The 20,971-nt window shown below is 36.3% G+C and overlaps 1 protein-coding gene, 1 long non-coding RNA gene and 2 other non-coding genes across 13 annotated transcripts; 2 read left to right on the top strand and 2 right to left on the bottom strand.

Annotated features, from left to right (window-relative positions):
• Nucleotides 1-1,822: 1,822 nt before the first annotated feature.
• TRNAV-AAC lies at nt 1,823-1,896 on the top strand. Its single transcript has one exon. It is a non-coding gene; the product is annotated as a tRNA-Val (tRNA).
• A 54-nt stretch (nt 1,897-1,950) lies between these two features.
• Nucleotides 1,951-2,032, bottom strand: TRNAS-UGA. The gene has a single exon. It is a non-coding gene; the product is annotated as a tRNA-Ser (tRNA).
• An 8,619-nt stretch (nt 2,033-10,651) lies between these two features.
• Nucleotides 10,652-11,765, top strand: LOC125205722. The gene is made up of 3 exons (XR_007173828.1): nt 10,652-10,779; nt 11,071-11,227; nt 11,528-11,765. It is a non-coding gene; the product is annotated as an uncharacterized LOC125205722 (long non-coding RNA).
• Nucleotides 11,766-11,927: 162 nt separating this feature from the next.
• On the bottom strand, nt 11,928-16,853 carry LOC125205721 (F-box only protein 6-like). Of its 10 annotated transcripts, none has more exons than XM_048104797.1 (5): nt 16,721-16,853; nt 16,421-16,500; nt 15,568-15,808; nt 13,931-14,084; nt 11,928-13,319 (listed from the first exon to the last, which is right to left on the bottom strand). In XM_048104797.1, the coding sequence occupies exon 5, from the start codon at nt 13,257-13,259 to the stop codon at nt 12,069-12,071; it is 1,191 nt and encodes a 396-aa protein (XP_047960754.1). In that variant the 5' UTR covers nt 13,260-13,319; nt 13,931-14,084; nt 15,568-15,808; nt 16,421-16,500; nt 16,721-16,853; the 3' UTR covers nt 11,928-12,068. The 10 variants fall into 10 exon arrangements, with proteins under 10 accessions (XP_047960754.1, XP_047960755.1, XP_047960752.1 ...); XM_048104798.1 differs by having other exon boundaries at nt 13,931-14,079; XM_048104795.1 differs by lacking the exons at nt 13,931-14,084; nt 15,568-15,808 and adding an exon at nt 15,869-15,909 and having other exon boundaries at nt 11,928-13,316.
• Between the last annotated feature and the right edge of the window lie 4,118 nt (nt 16,854-20,971).

The raw sequence follows: 20,971 nt of genomic DNA, 5'->3' as shown, positions 1-20,971 counted from the left end.
GTTTGCATTGAATATGTTACTTTTTAAGTTTCTTGTCATAGATTTCAATCGCATATGGGTGGAAGAGTTATGAACTTTTTGACGTTATAGCCAATTTCCTCCAAAGTAGGTTTTTCCCAAATTAAATCTTATGTGACATGTTGAAATGTGTACGTGGACATACCAAACGTTTAAATGAGCGCCAACAATTAGAGAACTGATGCCCCTTCAGTACAATTTTTTAAATTTCGGAAAATTATTTGAATATCTACTCTTTAACGAAATAATTTCTCCTACGTCTCACTTTGTAATAAATAAAGTTGCAATATAAGGGTTACCCTAACACAGTTGGTATGAGTTCTTTTCAGAAGTGTCCTAAAACAAAAACCGTGAGGACTCTACCTACATGCTACAACGGATAACATAATATTAATGTAAATTGGATGTGCATCGATGAACTCTCACACTCATTACTAAAAGAATTAATTTTTTAGTAAGCAATTATGAGTATATTTTCATAACATATAATTAAACTTGCACGCGTAAAAATAACTGCATTTTGTACGGTACAAAATTAGCTACACCACTCTCAAGCACACACTTATTGTGACCAGAGACGAAGCCAGAAAATTTTCGTTGGGAGGCCCATATCTTAAATATTTTTCGATGTTAGTTTCACCTAAGGATGCTACAATATAGGTGAAAGAGAGTTGTAAGAACTAAGAAATATAGTTTGAATGTGACAAAAATATTTGAGAATGCATCATAATAAATGCTAAATAATTAATGTACAGTAATATTTTTCAGAAATAAAATGATAGGAGTAGTTTTTAGTTAAATTTAATATTATGATATTATTACATATTTAATCTCATCAAAATCTAAAAATATTTATTTGAAAAATAATAATCAACATTTTCATTTTTTATTCGATAAGTCAATATGTAGAGTATTTTATTCATCACATAATATAAATCTATAACATAGATTTTTGTAAATAATAGTACTATTTTGCAAAAAAATAAAATTGCAAAACTAAAAAAAAAAACAAGTTTTACTATACAAATAAAAATATAGGATAAATTATTTCATTACATAATATAAATCCATTTCGTACACAAAATAATAGTACTAGTATTAAAAAGGAATATTTTGTAAAGAATTAAAAATTTTGAAATTGATAAACAAAAATATTGAATGAAACAGAAAAACAAATAATAATAGGCATATTATTAAATGGAAACGGGAAAGTGAGAGCCCTGATCAAACTCGCGACCTCAACTACAGAAGCCTGCATGCTCAACCAACTAAGCTAGCACAGAATTATACATTGAATGTCGGTAGTAATGGTATAACAATGTGAAATGTTGAGGGGCCCAGGGGCCCCTCCAGGCCCCAATATGCCTTCGCGCTGATTGTGACATGCTTTTATTTTTATGACACACGTAGTAGCGAGTGACCTGCGAAATGTCACGATTTGATTTAATGTCATCTATAAATCTCGCAAAACCTTGAAATATTATGTCATTACTGGTTTCTGTGGACAAATCAATGGATCATGTTAATATTTGATAGATCAAACGCAGTCAATTTCCATCTCCTACTATATATAGGAATAGGATGATTTCCCGTTTAACATTATACTACTAGTATTTATCTTGATTTTTTTCATAACATGTGACTTGTTAGAGAAACAATTTTTTCAATATATTTATTTTTTGCCGAGATTACCCAACATATTCTCTATTATCGACTGTGAAAACTAGCAACAACCAGAATTAGCATATAAGTTTATTGTTTGTTATACTTTAATAATAACATAATGAAACAAAAATAACATCTAGGTTTCGTGGTGTAGTTGGTTATCACGTCAGTCTAACACACTGAAGGTCTCCGGTTCGAGTCCGGGCGAAGCCATTTAATTTAATTTTTCCATTTAAATTTTATGAGCGTAATACATAAAAAATGAAACGTCGACAGCAGGGTTCGAACCTGCGCGGGCGAAGCCCAACAGATTTCAAGTCTGTCTCCTTAACCACTCGGACATATCGACCTTTTGTATGTAAATTGGAAAATATTCAAATGGAGCTTATTGAACGATGATCATCTTAATTAATAGGCTAAAATAATGTGTTTCTTATTCTTATTCTACCTATGCATGGGTCTCATTCGCTCGATATGCGAAAAGAATAAAAAGATAGGACAAAGTGAAGTATGGTTAAAATTTTCAACAAATACTATCATCATTCTAATGTAATATGCTTCCGTAGAGTGAGGGGAAAAGGGGTAGATGGAGTGCAATTAAGACGAGGCCAGGCCGTGAGGGCGACAAGGGGCATGAGGCCATCCGCAACGCTGTCTCTTATCCGTCTCTTAACCGTCTCATCTCTTCACTATTGATGGGCCCCACTGTACTTTTCAGCTCATCTCTTAACTAAGAGACAACACCTGCATCCCTCCATCTCTTAACCATCTCTTAACTATTCATTCAATTTCATTTTTTACTTTTAATTCCAACAAATTCAATTAATAAAAACACACTTCATTAAAATAAAATAAATATTACAATTTAAAATCCTAAAAAATAAAAAAATACATAATTTAAAATCCTAAAAAATAAAAAAAATACATAATTAAAATACTCTAAATGAAACTATAAAAACTACTCCACCGGCGAATCATCATCCCCGAAGTCGGCGGTGCACCTATACAAAGTTGAGCTCTCGTATACTCAATTCGGCCATATGGGGGCTGAAACTTGGCCAGGAGTCATTTTTGAAAGGTCGCCATCGTGGCGACCCAGGTACATGGACATTAGGGTGTACGAGGCGTGCCCGTGCTCGGAGCCCGAGCACTCGCCCGCCTAGCTTGGTCCGCCGCGGCCCATCCCTCTCGCTCTCGCTCTCCCCCCTCGCTCTAGCCGCCTTGGTCCCTTGCGGCCCGACGTTGTGCACCGGAAGAAGACCCCCCCATCATCGGTTGGCGTGCCCTCACGTGAGGTGTTGCCTTCGCCGCCATCACTAGACGAGTAGTGGCCACGCGACGTGCGCTTCGTGCATTTCGAGCCCGACTCGACACCGCCAGACCACCTTTCAAGGTGGTGGACTTGCGACCAAACATCGACAAGCTTGAAATCTTTGCCGACGTCGTCTTTGAAGACCCGCAACGCCGCTCTCAGAATGTCGGCTCCATGGCTCCGCTCTGATAATTCGCCTCTTCTCCCCTTGTATATCGCGCCAAATTTTTTGACATCTCTGTCGCAGCGGTCCCAATGACTGCGGAGCATCTTCACGTTGCGGGGAAAAGTATTCTTCGGCCTTCGTGCGTTGTAAACTTCGGTGACTTTTAGCCAAAAACACTTGTGGGTTTGTTGATTCCCGACGACAGGATCGTTGTAGGGATCAGATCACTCGGGATTCGCTAATTACCGGGACCTCTTTATTGATTGATCTCTGAGATGGCTAATCTCAGAAATTACAAGCCAAGTACAAACGGTGATACAAGATTACAAGTAATCTAACCCACTGAGATATCTAACAATTACAGGTATCAAACCCTAATTGAGGCCCTAACACTTCCAAGATTTCAACCAATCTTGAATCCAAGTCCTTGCCCAATTAGTACCTGCACACTCAAGGAGATATATCAGTAAGCCAACACAAGACTCAAGGAGTCTAGATCAAATCAGAAAAGAGACAAGAAATCAGAGATATGCGGATATGGCTCAGGTCACAATGTGACTATGCTCTGGGCCAAGGACCTCCTCAATCACACTGATTCATCCAAAGGAGCGTAGTGAAACCGTCTGAATCAGAGATCTACCAAGACCTCACTGATTGCTACCAACGTTGCCGTCTCAACACGCACAACCCCCTCTACACCAAGAGAACCTCTCTAATACTCACGAACTCACAGATCCTCACAAGAACCCAATGAAATCGCCTCCAACTTAGCAGATCCAACAAACAAGTTAGATCTAGCGTTGGACTTCGCAAGGCCACCGAAGAGGTAACCTCTGCTAGTGATTTCACCGGTTGAAACACTCTGAAAGACTCAGAGAAACACTCGAAGAGAAGATCTCGGACGAAGAAAGGAAACCCTAGAAAATCGCCAGAGAGAGAGAGAGAGAGAGAGTTGAAGAGAGAGAGAGTGTGTAGTCTCGAATGAATGAGAGAGTCGAAGAGACTCATCAGATATTACTCACAAAACAAACACACTCAAAATCCAACGGCTAGGAGGGGCGATCCGCGTGGAGTTGCAACGTGGCAGCAATCCAGCCACTCTCGAGAGTAAGGCATCGACCAACCGGGCCTCAAGTCTTTGGGCCCAGAATTAATAAGTCATTGGGCTGAACACATCCAAGCCCAAGACACCATTATTCAGATATGGTCCATTAAGTCTCACATGCTCCACCTTGGACCTTATCAGATAGATAGAGGAGAGCTTGGTCCTTCACATTGCTTCATCACAGCCTACAAGGTTCATTCCTGACACCAAAGAGTTAGAAACAACTCATTAGTCAAGGAACAAACCAGGTTGCCTCACAAGACACCAGATGGCAAGCCAATTAGTCTTAGAGGACTTTTAGTTGCCTTGTGATCTCAAATAAGCCAAGGCTTAATTGGATCATCAAGGTCTTTCCCCCGGGACATGCATATGCACATGCTAACCACAATCAAAATGCAGCCTTTTAATGCAAGAAAGCAATTTCTCCACAGGTAAGCACTTAGTGCCCATGTCTGCAGGGTTTTTATCAGTATGCACTTTATGCAACAAAACCTCACATTTTTCAACAACATCTCTAATGAAATGGAACCTAACATCTATATGTTTAGTTCTATCATGAAAAACAGGATTTTTGCACAATTGAATAGCAGACTGACTATCAGAATAAACAGCAGGAGTATTATGCAAGAATTTGAGTTCAGAGAGAACTCCCTTTAACCAAATAGCCTCCTTCATAGCCTCTGTGATGGCTATATATTCTGACTCAGTAGTGGAGAGGGCAACTATGTGCTGCAATTGTGATTTCCAACTAATACAAGACCTACACACAGTAAACACATAAGAAGTAGTGGACTTTCTCTTGTCCTTGTCATTAGCATAGTTAGAATCAACAAAACCACATAGCTCAACACCATCATCACACTTAGAAAAACACAGACCATACTTGGAAGTATGTTTCAGATACCTAAGCAACCATTTAAGAGCCTCCCAATGCACAGGTCCTGGATTAGACATGTATCTACTTAAGCAAGAAACAGCATAGGCAATATCAGGCCTAGTACTAACCATGAGATACATAACAGAGCCTATAGCATTAGAATAAGGGACCTTCTTCATAGCTTTCACATCAGACTCAGACTTAGGACACAAGTCCTTACTTAGCAAGAAATGAGCAGCTAGAGGAACAGAAGCAGTTTTAGCACCAAGCATATTAAACTTTTCAAGAATTTTTTGCACATAAGGCTCCTGATGAAGAATCAGAGATGAGGACTTCCTATCCCTTAGGATATTGATCCCCAAAATCTTTTTGGCATCACCAAGGTCTTTCATGTCAAAATTATCACAGAGAGCAGATTGCACATGTTTAATAGACTTAATGCAAGGACCCATAATAAGCATATCATCCACATACAGCAGCAAGAACACAGGCACTTTATCAAGATCTTTCACATACAAACAAGCATCAAAGGAGCTCCTAACAAAGCCTAACTTCTGCATGCATGTATTGAACTTGATATTCCACTGCCTAGGAGATTGTTTAAGACCATACAAAGCTTTCTTAAGTAAACACACATGATTGGGAAAGTTTGGATCCACAAAACCCTCTGGTTGTTTCATGTAAATGGGTTTATCCAAGTCACCATGAAGAAAAGCAGTTTTGACATCCATTTGCTTTAATTCCCAATTAAAATGAGCACATAAGGCAAGCATCACTCTTACAGTAGTAAACTTAACCACAGGAGCAAAAATTTCTGTATAATCTACCCCCTCTTGCTGTGTAAAACCCTTTGCAACCAACCTAGCCTTGTACCTCAACCCCTCAATCTCATCTTTCAACTTAAACAGCCACCTGCAGTCAACCACAGAGGCACCAGGGGGCAGAGGCACAAGAATCCAGGTTTTATTAACATACAAAGAGTGGATTTCTTCTGTCATAGCTTTGAACCACATGTCCCAAAACTTGGACTTTTGAGCCTGCTTATAAGATTGGGGCTCATTTCCATCAGACTCATAAACATTAAAAGCAAGATTAACCAAGTTAACAAGGCCTAAATACCTAACAGGGGGATTAGGATTCCTTCTGACTCTATCTCTAGACAGGAGGTAATCCTTCAAATCTGGACCAGGGTTAGGAACATGTTCAGGCTCAACAACTTGGTCATCATGAAGAGTCACATTTTGGGGTTCAGGCTCAAGCTGAGGCTCAAGCTCAGGTTCTGGTTCAGGGTCAGGGGCTATAGGGTTTGTATTCCAGAAGTGCTCCACCTCACTTGGAGCATCATTAGATGGCTCCACCTCAGTGAGAGTGTCAGTGGACTCCACCTCAGTAAGAGGCTCATTGTCAGCACTTATAGGAGAGGTATCAGGGTCAGGCTTAAGACAGGGGAACTCATCCTCATTAAAGACCACATCCCTACTTATTATGACCCTAAAACCTGGTTCACTTCTATTCCAAATCCTATAACCCTTAACACCTTCTGGATATCCAAGAAATACCCCTTTCTTGGATCTGGGATCCAGCTTATCAGTTTTAGAGTGAATGAAAGCACTACATCCAAAAACTTTTAAATGGGATAAAGTAATTTTCCTCCCAGTGAATATAGACTCAGGACATTTACCCTTTAAAGGGACTGAGGGAGACCTATTCACCAGGTATGCTGAAGTCAGAAGGGCTTCACCCCAAAATTTTTTAGAAAGACCACTTTTAGACAAAAGACACCTAACTTTTTCCAAAAGGGTTCTGTTCATCCTTTCAGCAACTCCATTTTGCTGAGGGGTATAAGGAGTGGTCTTGTGTCTTTTAATTCCAAACTTGGAGCACGGAGCATCCATTTGGGAATTACAAAACTCAAGACCATTATCTGTCCTAATCACTTTAATGGTTTTTCCAGTTTGATTTTCAACAAGATTTTTCCAAGTCAAAAACTTTTCAAAGACTTCAGACTTATTTTTCATTAAAAAACACCAAACTTTCCTGGAGAAATCATCAATTATGGACAGAAAATACACAGACCCTGAATGAGAAGAAACAGAGGCTGGTCCCCACACATCCATGTGGAGATACTCAATAACACTCTGACTGACATTGTCAGTCATAGGAGTGGGGAAGGTAACTCTGTGTTGTTTGCCCAACACACAAGTGTCACAAAAGGGAAGGCTATTTTGAAAATCATTTTCAGACAACAACTCATTTTTCTTCAAAATATTAAGACCCTTTTCACTCATATGACCAAGTCTATTATGCCACAACATGGCCTTATCAACCCTAACCACATTAGCAAGATTACTCACACAGGCCACAGATTGAGCAGAACACACATAGAGATTACACTTCTTCTCAGCTTTAAACAAACACATAGCACCCTTACAGATTTTCATAACACCCTGCCCCCACTTACCCTCAAAACCTTCTTGTTCTAAACATGTACAGGAGAGCAGGTTGTAACATAAATCAGGCACATATCTCACATTCTTCAAATTAAGCACATAGCCATTACTGAACTTCAAACACACTGTCCCAATGCCAAGAATCTGACACTTTTTGTCATTTGCCATAGAAACAAAGGTATTTTCCACAGGTTTGAAATCAGAAAACACATTTTTGAAAGGAGAGATATGATAGGTGCATCCAGAATCAATTAGCCAGTCATTAATGGAAAAAGAACAGCCAAGAGTAGAGTTAACAGAAAGAATATCATGAGTCATGAAGCAAACACCTTCAGAATCACCATTCTTAGCCAGGTTAGCCATGGAATCCAGTTGATTATTATTTTTCTGCTTTTTAGGATTAGGACACTCCTTTTTATAGTGACCAACCTCACCACAGTTAAAACATTTTCTATTAGCCTTAGGATTCCTGCTTTTAGACCTGGACCTACTCTTGCCCTTCTTTTTACCATTCCCATTAGAGTTACTGTCCTCATTACCCCCTCTATTTCTAGATCTGCCCCTAACATTTAAAGCCTTTGACTGAGCAGTTTTAAAAGCTTGATTTTCCTTAAGCTCAATTTCTTTGGATTTTAAAGAACTAATGATTAAATCAAGGGGGGCAGAATCCCTACCATACTTAATGGCAGCTTTAACATCATTGTAAGAATCAGGGATAGCATTCATTAGGGCAATGCTAGTATACTCATCAATGGTTTTGTCACCAGACCTTTTAATGTCTTGAACAAGTTTTTGAAAAATATCAATATTATCCTCAATGTCCTTTGAAAGATCAAGTTTAAACTTAAAGAGCTTTTCCAGCAAATACATTCTTGATGACATTGAGGTTTCAGTATACAGAGTATCTAGCTTTTCCCATAGCTCAGAGGCAGACTCAATGGTACCAACCTTTCTAATCACAGAATCAGAAAGGTTGAGTATTATAGTAGACCTAGCTAATTCATTCATTTCTGCAGCCTTATCTGCAGACTCAGTGTCAGGGACTATTGCCCTCAACAGATTTGAAAACTTTTTGCTGAATTAAAACACACTTCATTTTCTGTTTCCAAATCACAAAATCATTTTTCCCATTAAAGGGGACAATGCCAACTGGCTGGGACATTTTGAGAAAGATTTTAACACACACAAAAGTACCAGTAACCCAGAGAGCACAGCAAGCAACCCTGCTTTCACAGAGAGTGGTCTTAAACACACAACAGTCAAAGAGACCACTTAAAACAGATATGCAGGGGTTTCTCATGCAAGAAACACAGAAGCACTTATACAGCAAAGGCGCACACGCACAGGAGTCACCTCAAAGTGATCTCAGACTCAAGAATCAAGTCCAGAAGGAGTTCCTCCCTATCTGTCACGTGTACCCCGGCAAGAGGATTTCCCAGTTCACAATCACCCAATGTATGGGGGCGCAGGGGGTCACTCAAGGCGGTTAAGGCACAGGGTGGATAGGCAATTCACTCAAGAACACAGAGTCAAGCTCTGAGATACACACTTTGAGATTAAAGAGACACTCAGAGAAAACAGCAACGGAAGCAAGAAAGCTGTAAAGAGCAACTAGAACATGCAAGACAAGCAGGAGAACAGAAAGCCTAAGCCACGGCCAGTGGCAACTACCAGCAACAACTGCCCACCCCTAAAACTAGAAAGCTGTAAAAGTTTTAGAGATTACAGCCAATTTACCAGAGCGGAAACCCTTCCTGGGCCAAGGACCTCCTCAACCACACTGATTCATCCAAAGGAGCGTAGTGAAACCGTCTGAATCAGAGATCTACCAAGACCTCACTGATTGCTACCAACGTTGCCGTCTCAACACGCACAACCCCCTCTACACCAAGAGAACCTCTCTAATACTCACGAACTCACAGATCCTCACAAGAACCCAATGAAATCGCCTCCAACTTAGCAGATCCAACAAACAAGTTAGATCTAGCGTTGGACTTCGCAAGGCCACCGAAGAGGTAACCTCTGCTAGTGATTTCACCGGTTGAAAACACTCTGAAAGACTCAGAGAACCACTCGAAGAGAAGATCTCGGACGAAGAAAGGAAACCCTAGAAAATCGTCAGAGAGAGAGAGAGAGTTGAAGAGAGAGAGAGAGTGTAGTCTCGAATGGAAAAGAGAGAGTCCAAGAGACTCAACAGATATTACTTCACAAAACAAACACACTCAAAATCCAACGGCTAGGAGGGGCGATCCGCGTGGAGTTGCAACGTGGCAGCAATCTAGCCACTCTCGAGAGTAAGGCATCGACCAACCGGGCCTCAAGTCTTTGGGCCCAGAATTAATAAGTCATTGGGCTGAACACATCCAAGCCCAAGACACCATTATTCAGATATGGTCCATTAAGTCTCACAGCTGGTTTTCTTGAATCCTTGCTGTAAAACTAGCATAGGGTTCTTGGTCTTTTCTTGCCATGCCAACACGGTGCTAGAATTGCACCATGACTCAACAGGTATTTAGGTGGGAGTTGCTAGTCTGAGATTTATGAAGCTGCTCTTTTTCTATTAAGTAATACTCTAGATGAATGGGTACCTATCCAAACAATAAATTTATAATTGATGAAGTACTAGAATTTTGTATTTAATTAGATTAATTTTATATTATTGTAGTATGTTCATAGTTCATACTAATATTTTTTATTTTTATTTAATATATGCATATTTTAACAAGTAAATCATATTATAGTAGGAGTATTATTAATTTTATACAAATTTTTAATAAAGTATAATAGGCTCGGTGTATAGTTTGGATAAAATCTACAGAAGTAAGTATATTTAAATAACAGTAGTATTATTTTTGTGATGACTAGGACTCGAGTGCATAAATACGTGATAAAAAAAAAAGAAAAAAAAGGATTAGTGTCTATCTATTTATAATATTTATTTTTATAATAATAGTTAAAAAAATCAAAATCGAATTAGTAATTAATATTTAATAGCGGCACAAAAATAGCCAATAATGGGGTGCCACATAGACATAAAGTAGGTGTAATATGGCGGTGCGAAATCAACTAAATAAATAGCACTAAACTGCTTAATTTCAGAAATAAACAGAGAGATCGGTTGGCAACTATCTGGGCGGAGCTATATCTTCCGTCGTCTCCGGCTATTCTTTCTTCGTCGTATATATGGTAATTATCCCGTTTCTCATCATCGGTTTACAATTTCATATTTTTCATCCCCGTTTGTGCTATATTAATGGATGACGGTGTAATTGTTTCATAGCGCTTCTCGATCAATCTAGATCTTATACGGACTGCTTTAGAGTTTTTGGAAATCGATTGATGTAATTAGATCTTTGCTCTGCTATTAATTTACTATTTAATAGTGGATCATTTCATTTTGGAAATAATTCCAATGAACAATGCCTGGTAAATAATTAGATTATGTTTGGACTGATGTATATCTGTAATAAAACGCAGACAACATCAAGGAGGCTTGCCGACAGGAAGGTGGAGAAATTTGAGAAGAATATCAACAAACGTGGAGCTGTGGCTGATTCGAGTGCCAAGAAGGGAAACAACTTAGCTGTTGGCCCTGTTTTGATTGGGTTTTTCATCTTTGTCGTCATTGGATCATGTAAGCTTTCACATTTTGTCAATCTGCTTAATTATAAAGATAAGAAATACTACGTAGTAGTAGATCCCAGATCCCAATCACCATAAGAAAGAGTTTATCTCGACATTCCTGCTATTTCTTGCCAACTTAGTGATTTTGGAAGGATGTGTATATCATCTATTATTCCATGAAAAAAATTGACTCGGTAGACGATAACTGTAGGCATACCAAAACCTAGCTTTTATTTTCACCAACTTTTCTCCTCATATTTCTGCACTCTAGTATAGTAATCGTCCTCTGTTTATTTTTTCTCTTTTTCAGCTCTATTCCAGATAATCAGGACGGCAACCAGTGGAGGAGGCATGCTTTAACTTTCATATGGCTCAACTTATAGCTTTAAGTTTCTTTAATCCTTCATGTGTTTGTTCATTTCATCACTTGCCACGCCCATATAATTACTAGTACTAGAATCGTATGAATGACATCCTTTTGAATCTTGACAATGGATGTGTAACTTTGAAAATTCAAATTCTGATGAAATGGCAACCAAATTTGGCAAGTCGAAATTGAACTAAAACGAAAATAAGTATTCTTTTGGGTTTTTAGTAAGTGTGGGGTTTGATATAGAAAACTAAAAGGTAAATATATTAAACTTGAAACCACATAACTTTTGGACGGGTGAAATTATGGTGAACAATAGAAATGCAGAAAATGAACAAGATGACAAACAAAAATCATTCGATCAAAAGAAGCAATAATGTTTGGGGAAAAACAGTACGCAAATTGATCCATAAGAATACTAATTATTATTTGATTTGCAGCAGAAATTCCACAAATCAATGTCTTAAACTGAGTCTGGAAACTAAGCGATTGCAGTCAAGCAAGGGTGAAAAGCAGTACCGCTAGCAACCCCATGCCTCTTCCTGGCATTCGGCAGCACACAACCGGGCACCTTGAGCCATTCCCGGCTGGATAGATCATAAGTAAGGAGTCGATTCATTTGTCTTGACCTGAAGGATAGCATAAGTAAGCCTTTGTTACCCAGACAAGTCATGCTGACGTTCTTTCCATAGAAATCTAAACACCATATGTTTGGCATTCTGTCAACCTCCTTCCACAGCAGAGTCATCTTCTGCAACTCCCATATGCACACGCATGTCGCCGCGTTATTTGTTACCAGCCCCACCAGCATGATCCTGCCCTCACTCTCGGCCAGTGTGTGATCACTCAGCTGCGGAGGCAGCGGGATTACATACTGTTTCCACATCCCGTTTTCCATCTCATATGACAACAGCCCATCTGGGTCTGACCGCATGAAATACAGCGTCCCATCAACTGATAGCGCATGAGACTTGAAGTTGAGTGCTAGTGGAAGCTTGATACTTGAGGGCATGATTCCTGGACGAATCCACGAGTTCTTTGCAGAATCAAACACTTCGTATTCCCCCTCACAACTAACCCAAAGTATCTTATACCCTGAGCAACCATTCATCGTCATCCCTACAGCTACATGTGACCACACCTTCGCCGACCTGGCTGGCAATTCCTTATACGACCCTGTGAGAGGGTTATAAACATATAAGCTTATGCGCTCGATATCAAGGAAGCAGATCAGACCTCCTGCTGATGCCACTGGCAACACAATTAGTTTTGTTTGCAAAGCAGGCACTGTTGGATGATGCCATTTCTTCAATGACGAATCATACAATGCTCCCGTATTGACATCCTCGTGTGTGGATCCTGTGGCAATGTAGAACCACGACTTTGCATGCTTTACTTGAGCACATTGCTTGGAGAAACTTTGAGAGGTTAGCAATGAATTCCACTTTTGGCAAACTGAACGGAAGAAGAAAAATGTCGGTATGGGAACTCTTGCAATTACAGCTTCAAAGAGGTCCTCTGGAAAATCTTTCCAGATATGATCTTCCATGATTTCATTTGAGCATGCAGCGGCAGTTGCTTTTCCACGACTACGCTCCTTTCTAGCTTTCTTTGAGGATAGTGGTTTGCTCGGTACCAACATTTTTAGATTTTCAGATTTACCAGCAGTCATTATTATGTTGCAACAACGGTCTTCCAAAGAGCTACTATGTCCAGATTCAAGAAACACCTTCTGAAAAATAACAAACATATATTCAGATACTAAAGTTGATAAATCGCAAGAGGCAAGTTCAAAAAATTTCAGTACCAAAAAGGAATATCAAACAGGGGCAAGAAAACCACAGGCTATGAATAAGAGAAGTAAAATCATCTAGAAAATTGAGTCAAATAATTTTAACTCCCATACCACCCATAGGGTCGTGGGTTCTAAATCTAAACAAACAAGAATTAGTAGTATCAGATTCCTACACTGTCAGAATATGATCCATCTTAGCAAAAAATATTTGAACAACAAAAGAAAACAAATCAATCAAGTTGTGAACTAAATGGAAGAATTAGTAGACGACGGGACATAATCAATCCATGTGAGAGGAACATAAAATAAGATGAAATTGAAAAAAATGAAATCTTCGTTACGACACATTGCAAAGAAGGTAATTAACAAGATAACATGATATGTAACACAAAAGATCCAAGTTTGTAGTACTGATTGCTAGCTATAACCATACAAGTGCATGAAACTTGAGCCAGAGATTAGTAATTGCAAAAGTACATTGTGCACCCAATGTCAACGTTCTAGCTTTTATAAGCTACAATTGAAAGAATAAATCAAGCTGTCCTAACCTATTAATCTTTGTTGACAAGCAAATGCCACTGATTTAATGAGCACATTTCCAACCAGCCACACTGGATGAGCTTAAATCATTGTGGTAAACCAAACAAATACTTAACTAATTGCTCTGGAGATAGAGAGAGGATCTGATATTCGACATCTGCACTACAGGTAATTTATTTAAAGTATTCAGAAAAAGAAAAGATAAATTTGACCAAAAACAAGTATGCATCCTCAGTTTCAAGAAAATTTCCAGTAACAACTGAATGATCAAATAGAAAAGACTATCTAGAATAATGCAATGTCTGGAAAAATAGAGTGCAATGATTGCATCAAAAGCTTCAAATTATTTCAAAGAAGAATGCTTGGAACTAGAAGAACAAAAGAATTCTGCCAAAGTATTCAAACAGATCACAATGCATACCATCATTTAACAAGCATTTGATCTTTGGTTTGAAAAGACGAGATAAGATGCCACTTTCATGAGGTCAATGGTCTGAGTATGTTGTCATGTCTAAATGTTTGGTGGAAATTATCTTTTCAGAAGAATCATAAGCAAAATACCAAATATGGTTACTAAGCTTCACGTGGTAAACTAGCTTGAAAAGTCAGTATGCAGTGACCAGGGAGCAATTATATATTTATATTATCTCATTTAAAAGGGCATAAATATATAACTAAACAAACAAGGGTGAATAACATCCAATTATCTTGGGGTGGTAGCAAAAAAAGGAGAAATGAAGTACTTGAATGCACAAAAGTTCTAACTGCTGCCTTTTTCAACAAGGTGTATCATAAAATAGACCAGTAGGAAAACACTAAATATTATGTCAAACTTTCTATTAACTACTACCAAAAAGTGCAAATAAACTGACTTTATGCTAACAAACACGTATGCCCTAAAAACTAAGGATGGCGTTAGAAAAGGCCAACATACAGTTTGTAAGAGCTTTTAACATAACGTTGTCCCATATTGCAATCTCTACCCAAGCAGATTCCATGCTATTCTCCTTTCTATGATTGGATAAGGTGGCATCAATTTTCATAAATGCATTACAAGAGGAATAAAAGATTTTATGCAAAGGATTCAGAGAATAAAAAACCAAAAAAGTTAGTTCATTTCAATTCAATTTGAGACCAAAAAAGATGCTTGTGGTGAAATGAAAAGGTTAGTTCTTACTAAGTTTCATCCACTCTTCGTATACAAACACACACATACACACACCAAAGATAGAAATACGAAATAAATAGAAGCGAAAAAAGAGTAAGATCATAATATTCATAACCATGCATTGATTTTAATGCGTAGAAGCTCCTACCTTAAATGACCAATTTTTAAATATGGACAGACAGCTTAAAATGTCCATAAATGTCTCAAACTTCTGATTGACATCTTATAGATAATAAACTGGGATTACATCCATTCTGATTAGACAAAAAGAAAGTAAGGGGGTGGCAAAAGTGAGTGTTGAGCTGAGACCAAAAAAGATGATCGTGGTGAAATGAAAAGGTTAGTTCTTATAAAGTTTCATAAATCCTTTATACACACAGCAGAGATAGAAATATGAAATAAGTAGAAGCGAAAAAAGAGTAAGATTATATAATATTCATAACCATGCATTGTTTTTTCATGCATACAAGCTCCTACCTTAAATGACCAATTTTTAAATATGGACAGACATTTTAAAATGTCCATAAGAGTCTCAAACTTCTGATTGGCATCTTATAATATAAAGGGATCACACCCATTTTGATTAGACAAACAGAAAGTAGAGAGGTGGGAAAAGTGAGTGTTGAGCTGTAGCTGAATCCAAATAATCGGATATGCCTCATGCATCAAGTTCTTTGCCCAATTCTAGTGATGAGCATTCCCGGTCATATTCGTCAATCTACATAATGATGACAATATCCATTATTCTTTTACGCAATCATCAAATATTAGACTTCACCTTATTTGGCATATTGCATCCAAATTCCGAAACATAAATGTCTGAAAAATATCAAAAAACATGAGTGACTCCGTACTGAGATTTCAATTTTAATCTTGCATCAATACCATGACAAATAAAGTGCAGCGAAAGGGAGAAATCAACAAGAAAAGTATGAAAAAATTATATACCACTTGGACAAGAAAGAATGCAACTGAATAACACCTAAATACGAAATGTATTTAACCACGACGCAGACCTATATTTTATACACACTGGTCAAACAAATCCATAAATATCTTTGTTATAGCAAAAAATGCTAACACAAACAACTACCAAGGGACATCATGAATTCTACAAACAATAAAGCCAAAAATGTAAAACCCAGAATTCCATTGGAGTTAAAAAATTAACATAAAAAACTTTGTGGAAATGGAAACAAAATTCTTCTGGAAGTCTGAAACGCCCAGTGACCTGAATTAGGATAGCATAAAAGGATACCAAAAACAAAAGAAATTCTTCTTTGAATCAAAAGCAACTTCATCCAATGCGAATCAAATCAAGTATTGTTACCTTGGATTTCACGACGGAGACTTGCAACACTCAGAACTTTACAGCATACATATACGATAGTTGAACGAATGAATCAGAACCTAGATACAGAATATAAAGGGGATGAACACGTCAAAAGAAAATTAGAATAAACGCCTAAAAATTCCTTTTCCATTCAAGCAAACTAAACGTTTACAAAAGAAAAAAAAGAAAAAAATCCTAACCTAAAAACAGAAACAGAAATGAAAACAACTTCATCAACTCATTCGGAGCAACGAAAATCAAATTGATGCACAATAAAGGGAGAAATAATTGAGAGACCTGAGGGTTTGGTGGTGCGATGAAGTAATTGGAAGGGGAATGAGAACCGTATAAGTTGTCGTAAAATGGCCACCCCTTCCATCATTCACTCCATAACTATACACTCTCTCTTTCTCTCTCTCTATCTGATGGTTGAATTTGTATATATATGCAGCTGCAGTGCCAGTGCGTATTGCGATGGAGGGGATTTGTGTTGTTGCTATTTATTAATTGTTTTTATTAGCCTATGCCGTATTTACACGTCACCGCCCACACTTTACTCTTTCTTTCTTTTTTATTAATTTGCTTATAAATTTCTAAACTTACGATAAATTCTTATTTTGCATAACAATTTTAAAAGTTGTCTATAAATTACAAAATTATATTGATGCATGGAAAAAATATGGTAAATAATAAATAAGGTAAACTTTCGCGGAGAAATTTGTCGTCTTCTTTATTGAATTATTGTCTTATATTGCTTGATTGATTCCGGAGCTCTTAGATTATATAAATGTTTGAATTGTGGGTCTTGTGGAATGAATGGAACTTCCTAGATGTATAAAAGTCGAGCCACATGGCCTTATTTATAGTTGGGAAAGATCGGGCTTCAAAAGATAAGAAATTTTAGGAAATGTTGTTTTTCGAGCAATTCAAGCGGACATGTGTGAAGTCAACGGTCCACTAGGTGGGGCATGTTCCATCGGTGCAATCTCGGAGGACCATTAGGTTAGATTTCTGATTACACATCTCTGGAATCTTAGTGTGATTTCAATTGACCGCTAGGTAGGCGTTATGCTACCCAACGAATCGTTGGCTCTCTTCTGCTCACAGTTCAAATTCCAACTTTTGTACTCGACGAATTATCAAACAACCAGTTGATAGGAATATAGACAAAAGTATGCAAAAATCAAGAAATATTCAATTAATTCAAGTCGCGATTCTAACCGCCAAAACTTGTAAAATCTGTGTGTGGGTCATAATCATATCTATACTATCAATAAAAGCTCGGTTTTTTTGGGGGGGAAATCAAAGGGAATTCCCCCCTGTTTTCAAATTTGTGATTTGGGGGGAATTTTAGTAATGCCAACCGCCCATACACACTCCCATGTATTAATCAATAGTTAAATTGACAGTACACACTTTTTGCATTAAATCCTATGGTCAAAAGCATTTTACTGATTTTTAAATCTAATTATATCACATGAAAGGCTAATTTTTTTACACTTTGAAATCGAGTTTTCCCTAAAAAAAAGGGTGGGTTTTCCCCCCCAAAAAAAGAGAGGGTTTTCCCCCCAATGAAAAGGGCGGTTTTCCCACCTTCATAATAGAAACTTCTCTATAAATACCAGTTGTCATTGCAAACAATACTCTTGCTGCAGGTTCTTATTTCTCTCTCTATTCCTTTATTGTTGCTTTTATATGTCTTTTATTCTTCTTATTTTCTTTTAATCCGAATAACGCTGTTTGTTTAACTATTTCTTATGTTGCAGATAGTAAAGGTAATATCTGTGTGTTTTCACGTTTTTGTTTTAGTGTTTTCTTATTTTGTTTTAATGCTTCCTTAAATGCTGATGATTTTTTGTTTTGCAGATTATAGAGGTGCAATCTTTGTTGTTTCATTGTTTTTGTTTTAGTATTGTTTCGTTTTTATTTTTTTCATTAGTTCATTAATTTCTGATGGTTTCTTATTTTGCAGATAGTAAAGGTGAAATCTTTGTTGTTTCATCGTTTGTGTTTTAGTATTTTGATTAGTTCATTTTACGCTGATGATATTTTATTTTGCAGATTATAAAGTTGAGATCTTTGTTGTTCCATTTTTGTATTTTATTATTGTCTCCTCTTCATTTTTTTTAAAAATTATATTTTATTGTTTTAACAATATCTTCACTTCTTCTGCAGTAATCGTCTTCAAGTTTTAGGCAGTTGTTCACTATTTTTCAGTCTGGTTTTTGTATGAAGAGCTGAGAACGATTTTGATAGAGAGACAGTTTGAAGAGTGAAGGTGGAGATGGTTGAAGATGGAGATGGTTGAACATTTCGAAAACGTAGTTTGAGTTTGGAAGATGTCTTTGACAGTTGATTAACTGTGTAAAGTTGTTACCCTGTGTATATAGGGCAAATAGATAGTGGAATAGTGAGTAACAGTTGTACAATTTTTGGAATGTTAAATAATTATTTGAAGTTCAGATAATAAAATAACATTGTTTTTGTCATGCATATTATTTTATTTTATTATTGAGTGATTAGTATCTGTGTCTTTGTGTAATAAAGTATTTGTATAATATGTGGAATGTTGAATAATCAGTGGATGTTCAAATAATAATATTCGAGTAACATAGAAATTCTTATGCATATTTGTGTTTGTTAATACACACAAAACTCTGGGGTTTAGTAGTCTTTGATTGTAGTGTGTAGCATCTACTCATTGGTATGAGTTATAATCTTAGGATAGTGTTCACTAATTGATCGGAGTTAAATCCTTCCCCTAAGGGTTTAGTAATCCATAGGGCTAGGGTCTATCACCTAATTAGCGAATTTTGTTTACAATTTTATACATTATTTTTTTGTATGTAATTTTATGCATAAAATACTACATTAACTAATACTTATAATTCAAATGTTATCAAACTTTATTTTGATTGTAGTTATTATGTTTTTGCGTCGATGTTTTTATAGTGTTTAATGTTGATCATTTAGAGGTATTTGTATGTATTAAATTTAAATTCCCACAAAACTGTATGGTTTTTTGAGCTTATTTATGTAATGAAATTAGTCATCAAGTTATTTATGAATGATAAGTTATGTTGGATTTTTGTAATTTTTTATGTTGTACCTTATTGGTATGAGTTATAACCTTATGATAGTGTTCACTAATTGATCGAAGTTAAATCCTTCCCCTAAGGGTTTAGTAATCCATAGGGCTAGGGTCTAGCACATAATTAGCTAATGTTGTGCACATTTTTATACATTATTTTTTTGTATTTAATTTTATGCATAAAATATACATTAACTAATATTTATAATTCATATGTTATAAAAATTTATTTTGGTTGTAGTTATTAGGTTTTCGTGTCGATGTTTTCATAGCGTTTAATGTTAATTAGTTAGATGTATTTGTATGCATTAAAGTTTAATTCCCACAATACTGTATGGTTTTTTGAGCTTATTTATGTAATGAAATTAGTCATCAATTTATTTCTGAATACTGACTTATGTCGAATTTTTGTTATATTTTATGGTGTACCACTGAATATTTTTACGGATATATGTTTACATGTGTGTTGTATGTTTTTGTAAGTTCATTTATTTAATTTTAATAATTGTTAAATTAGTTGTTGAGGTGTTCCATTTATCGTTGATCGACGTGTTATTCAAGTTTGTAGGTATGCAGAGAACATTGACATGTGCGAATTATATTTTTTGTTTGTTAATATATTCAAAACTCTAGGGTTTAGTGTTGCATGGGTGTAGGGTGTAGTACCTACTTTTCATAGTTGTAATCATATCATGGTGTATATCTATATCCATAAGGTTTACTAATGCATACGGTTAGCATATAGTAGTATTTTTTATAATTTATTACAGTACTTCTTTGATTGATTATACTGCTTCGTCAAGATTTATAATACAATAATTTTGATTATTTAATGCAGTATTAATTCAAGGTGGTTTCATTTGTTGTTGATTGACGTGTTTTTCAAGATTTTGCTTAATTTAAAATTTATGATAGAATGTTAGATGTGTATATGCATTCATTAGTTTATATGTATTGGTTAAATTTGTAATAATTATCTTTGCTCAGAAAGTTGATATTGCCAAGATTTTGCATAGATTATCTAAATCACTGTTTTTGAGGTGGATTCATTGATTGTTGATTGACATGTTGTTCAAGATTTGCTTAATTTAAAATTTATTATAGAATGTTTATATGTGTGTATGTATACATTAGTTTATATATGTATATGTTAAATTTGTAATAATTATCTTTGCGCAGAAAAGTTGATATTGCCAATTAATACAAAACTGATATTATTTGCAGTAATGGGTATTGCATTTATTGCTGATTGACATAAATTAAATTTTTTAATTGTGAGTATTGGATAAATTGTGTTATTTAGATTATGAGTATTAATTTTTGTTGTTTGTTTTAATAGATTCAGAAGTCATGTTTTTAAGTAGATAGTGTTAGTATGTTGTTGAACTGTTGATAGTTTATTTGTATGTATCTATTGAGTTGGTTGTTGATAGTGTGTTTGTATATATTTATTGATT

Source organism: Salvia hispanica, chromosome 2 (assembly GCF_023119035.1).
Source record: "Salvia hispanica cultivar TCC Black 2014 chromosome 2, UniMelb_Shisp_WGS_1.0, whole genome shotgun sequence".
NCBI classification, from domain to species: domain Eukaryota; kingdom Viridiplantae; phylum Streptophyta; class Magnoliopsida; order Lamiales; family Lamiaceae; genus Salvia; species Salvia hispanica.
The sequence above is the reverse complement of the archived record's forward strand: the minus strand, read 5'-3'. Positions and strand labels throughout refer to the sequence as shown.

What these genes read in the sequence shown, in the direction of transcription:
- LOC125205721 (XM_048104794.1), bottom strand. Translation starts at nt 15,615, where the DNA reads ATGGACATTTTAAAATGTCTGTCCATATTTAAAAATTGGTCATTTAAG. An exon ending in TTAAAAATTGGTCATTTAAG is followed by an intron (nt 13,320 to 15,567) that starts GTAGGAGCTTGT and finishes GTTATTTTTCAG; the next exon opens with AAGGTGTTTCTTGAATCTGG.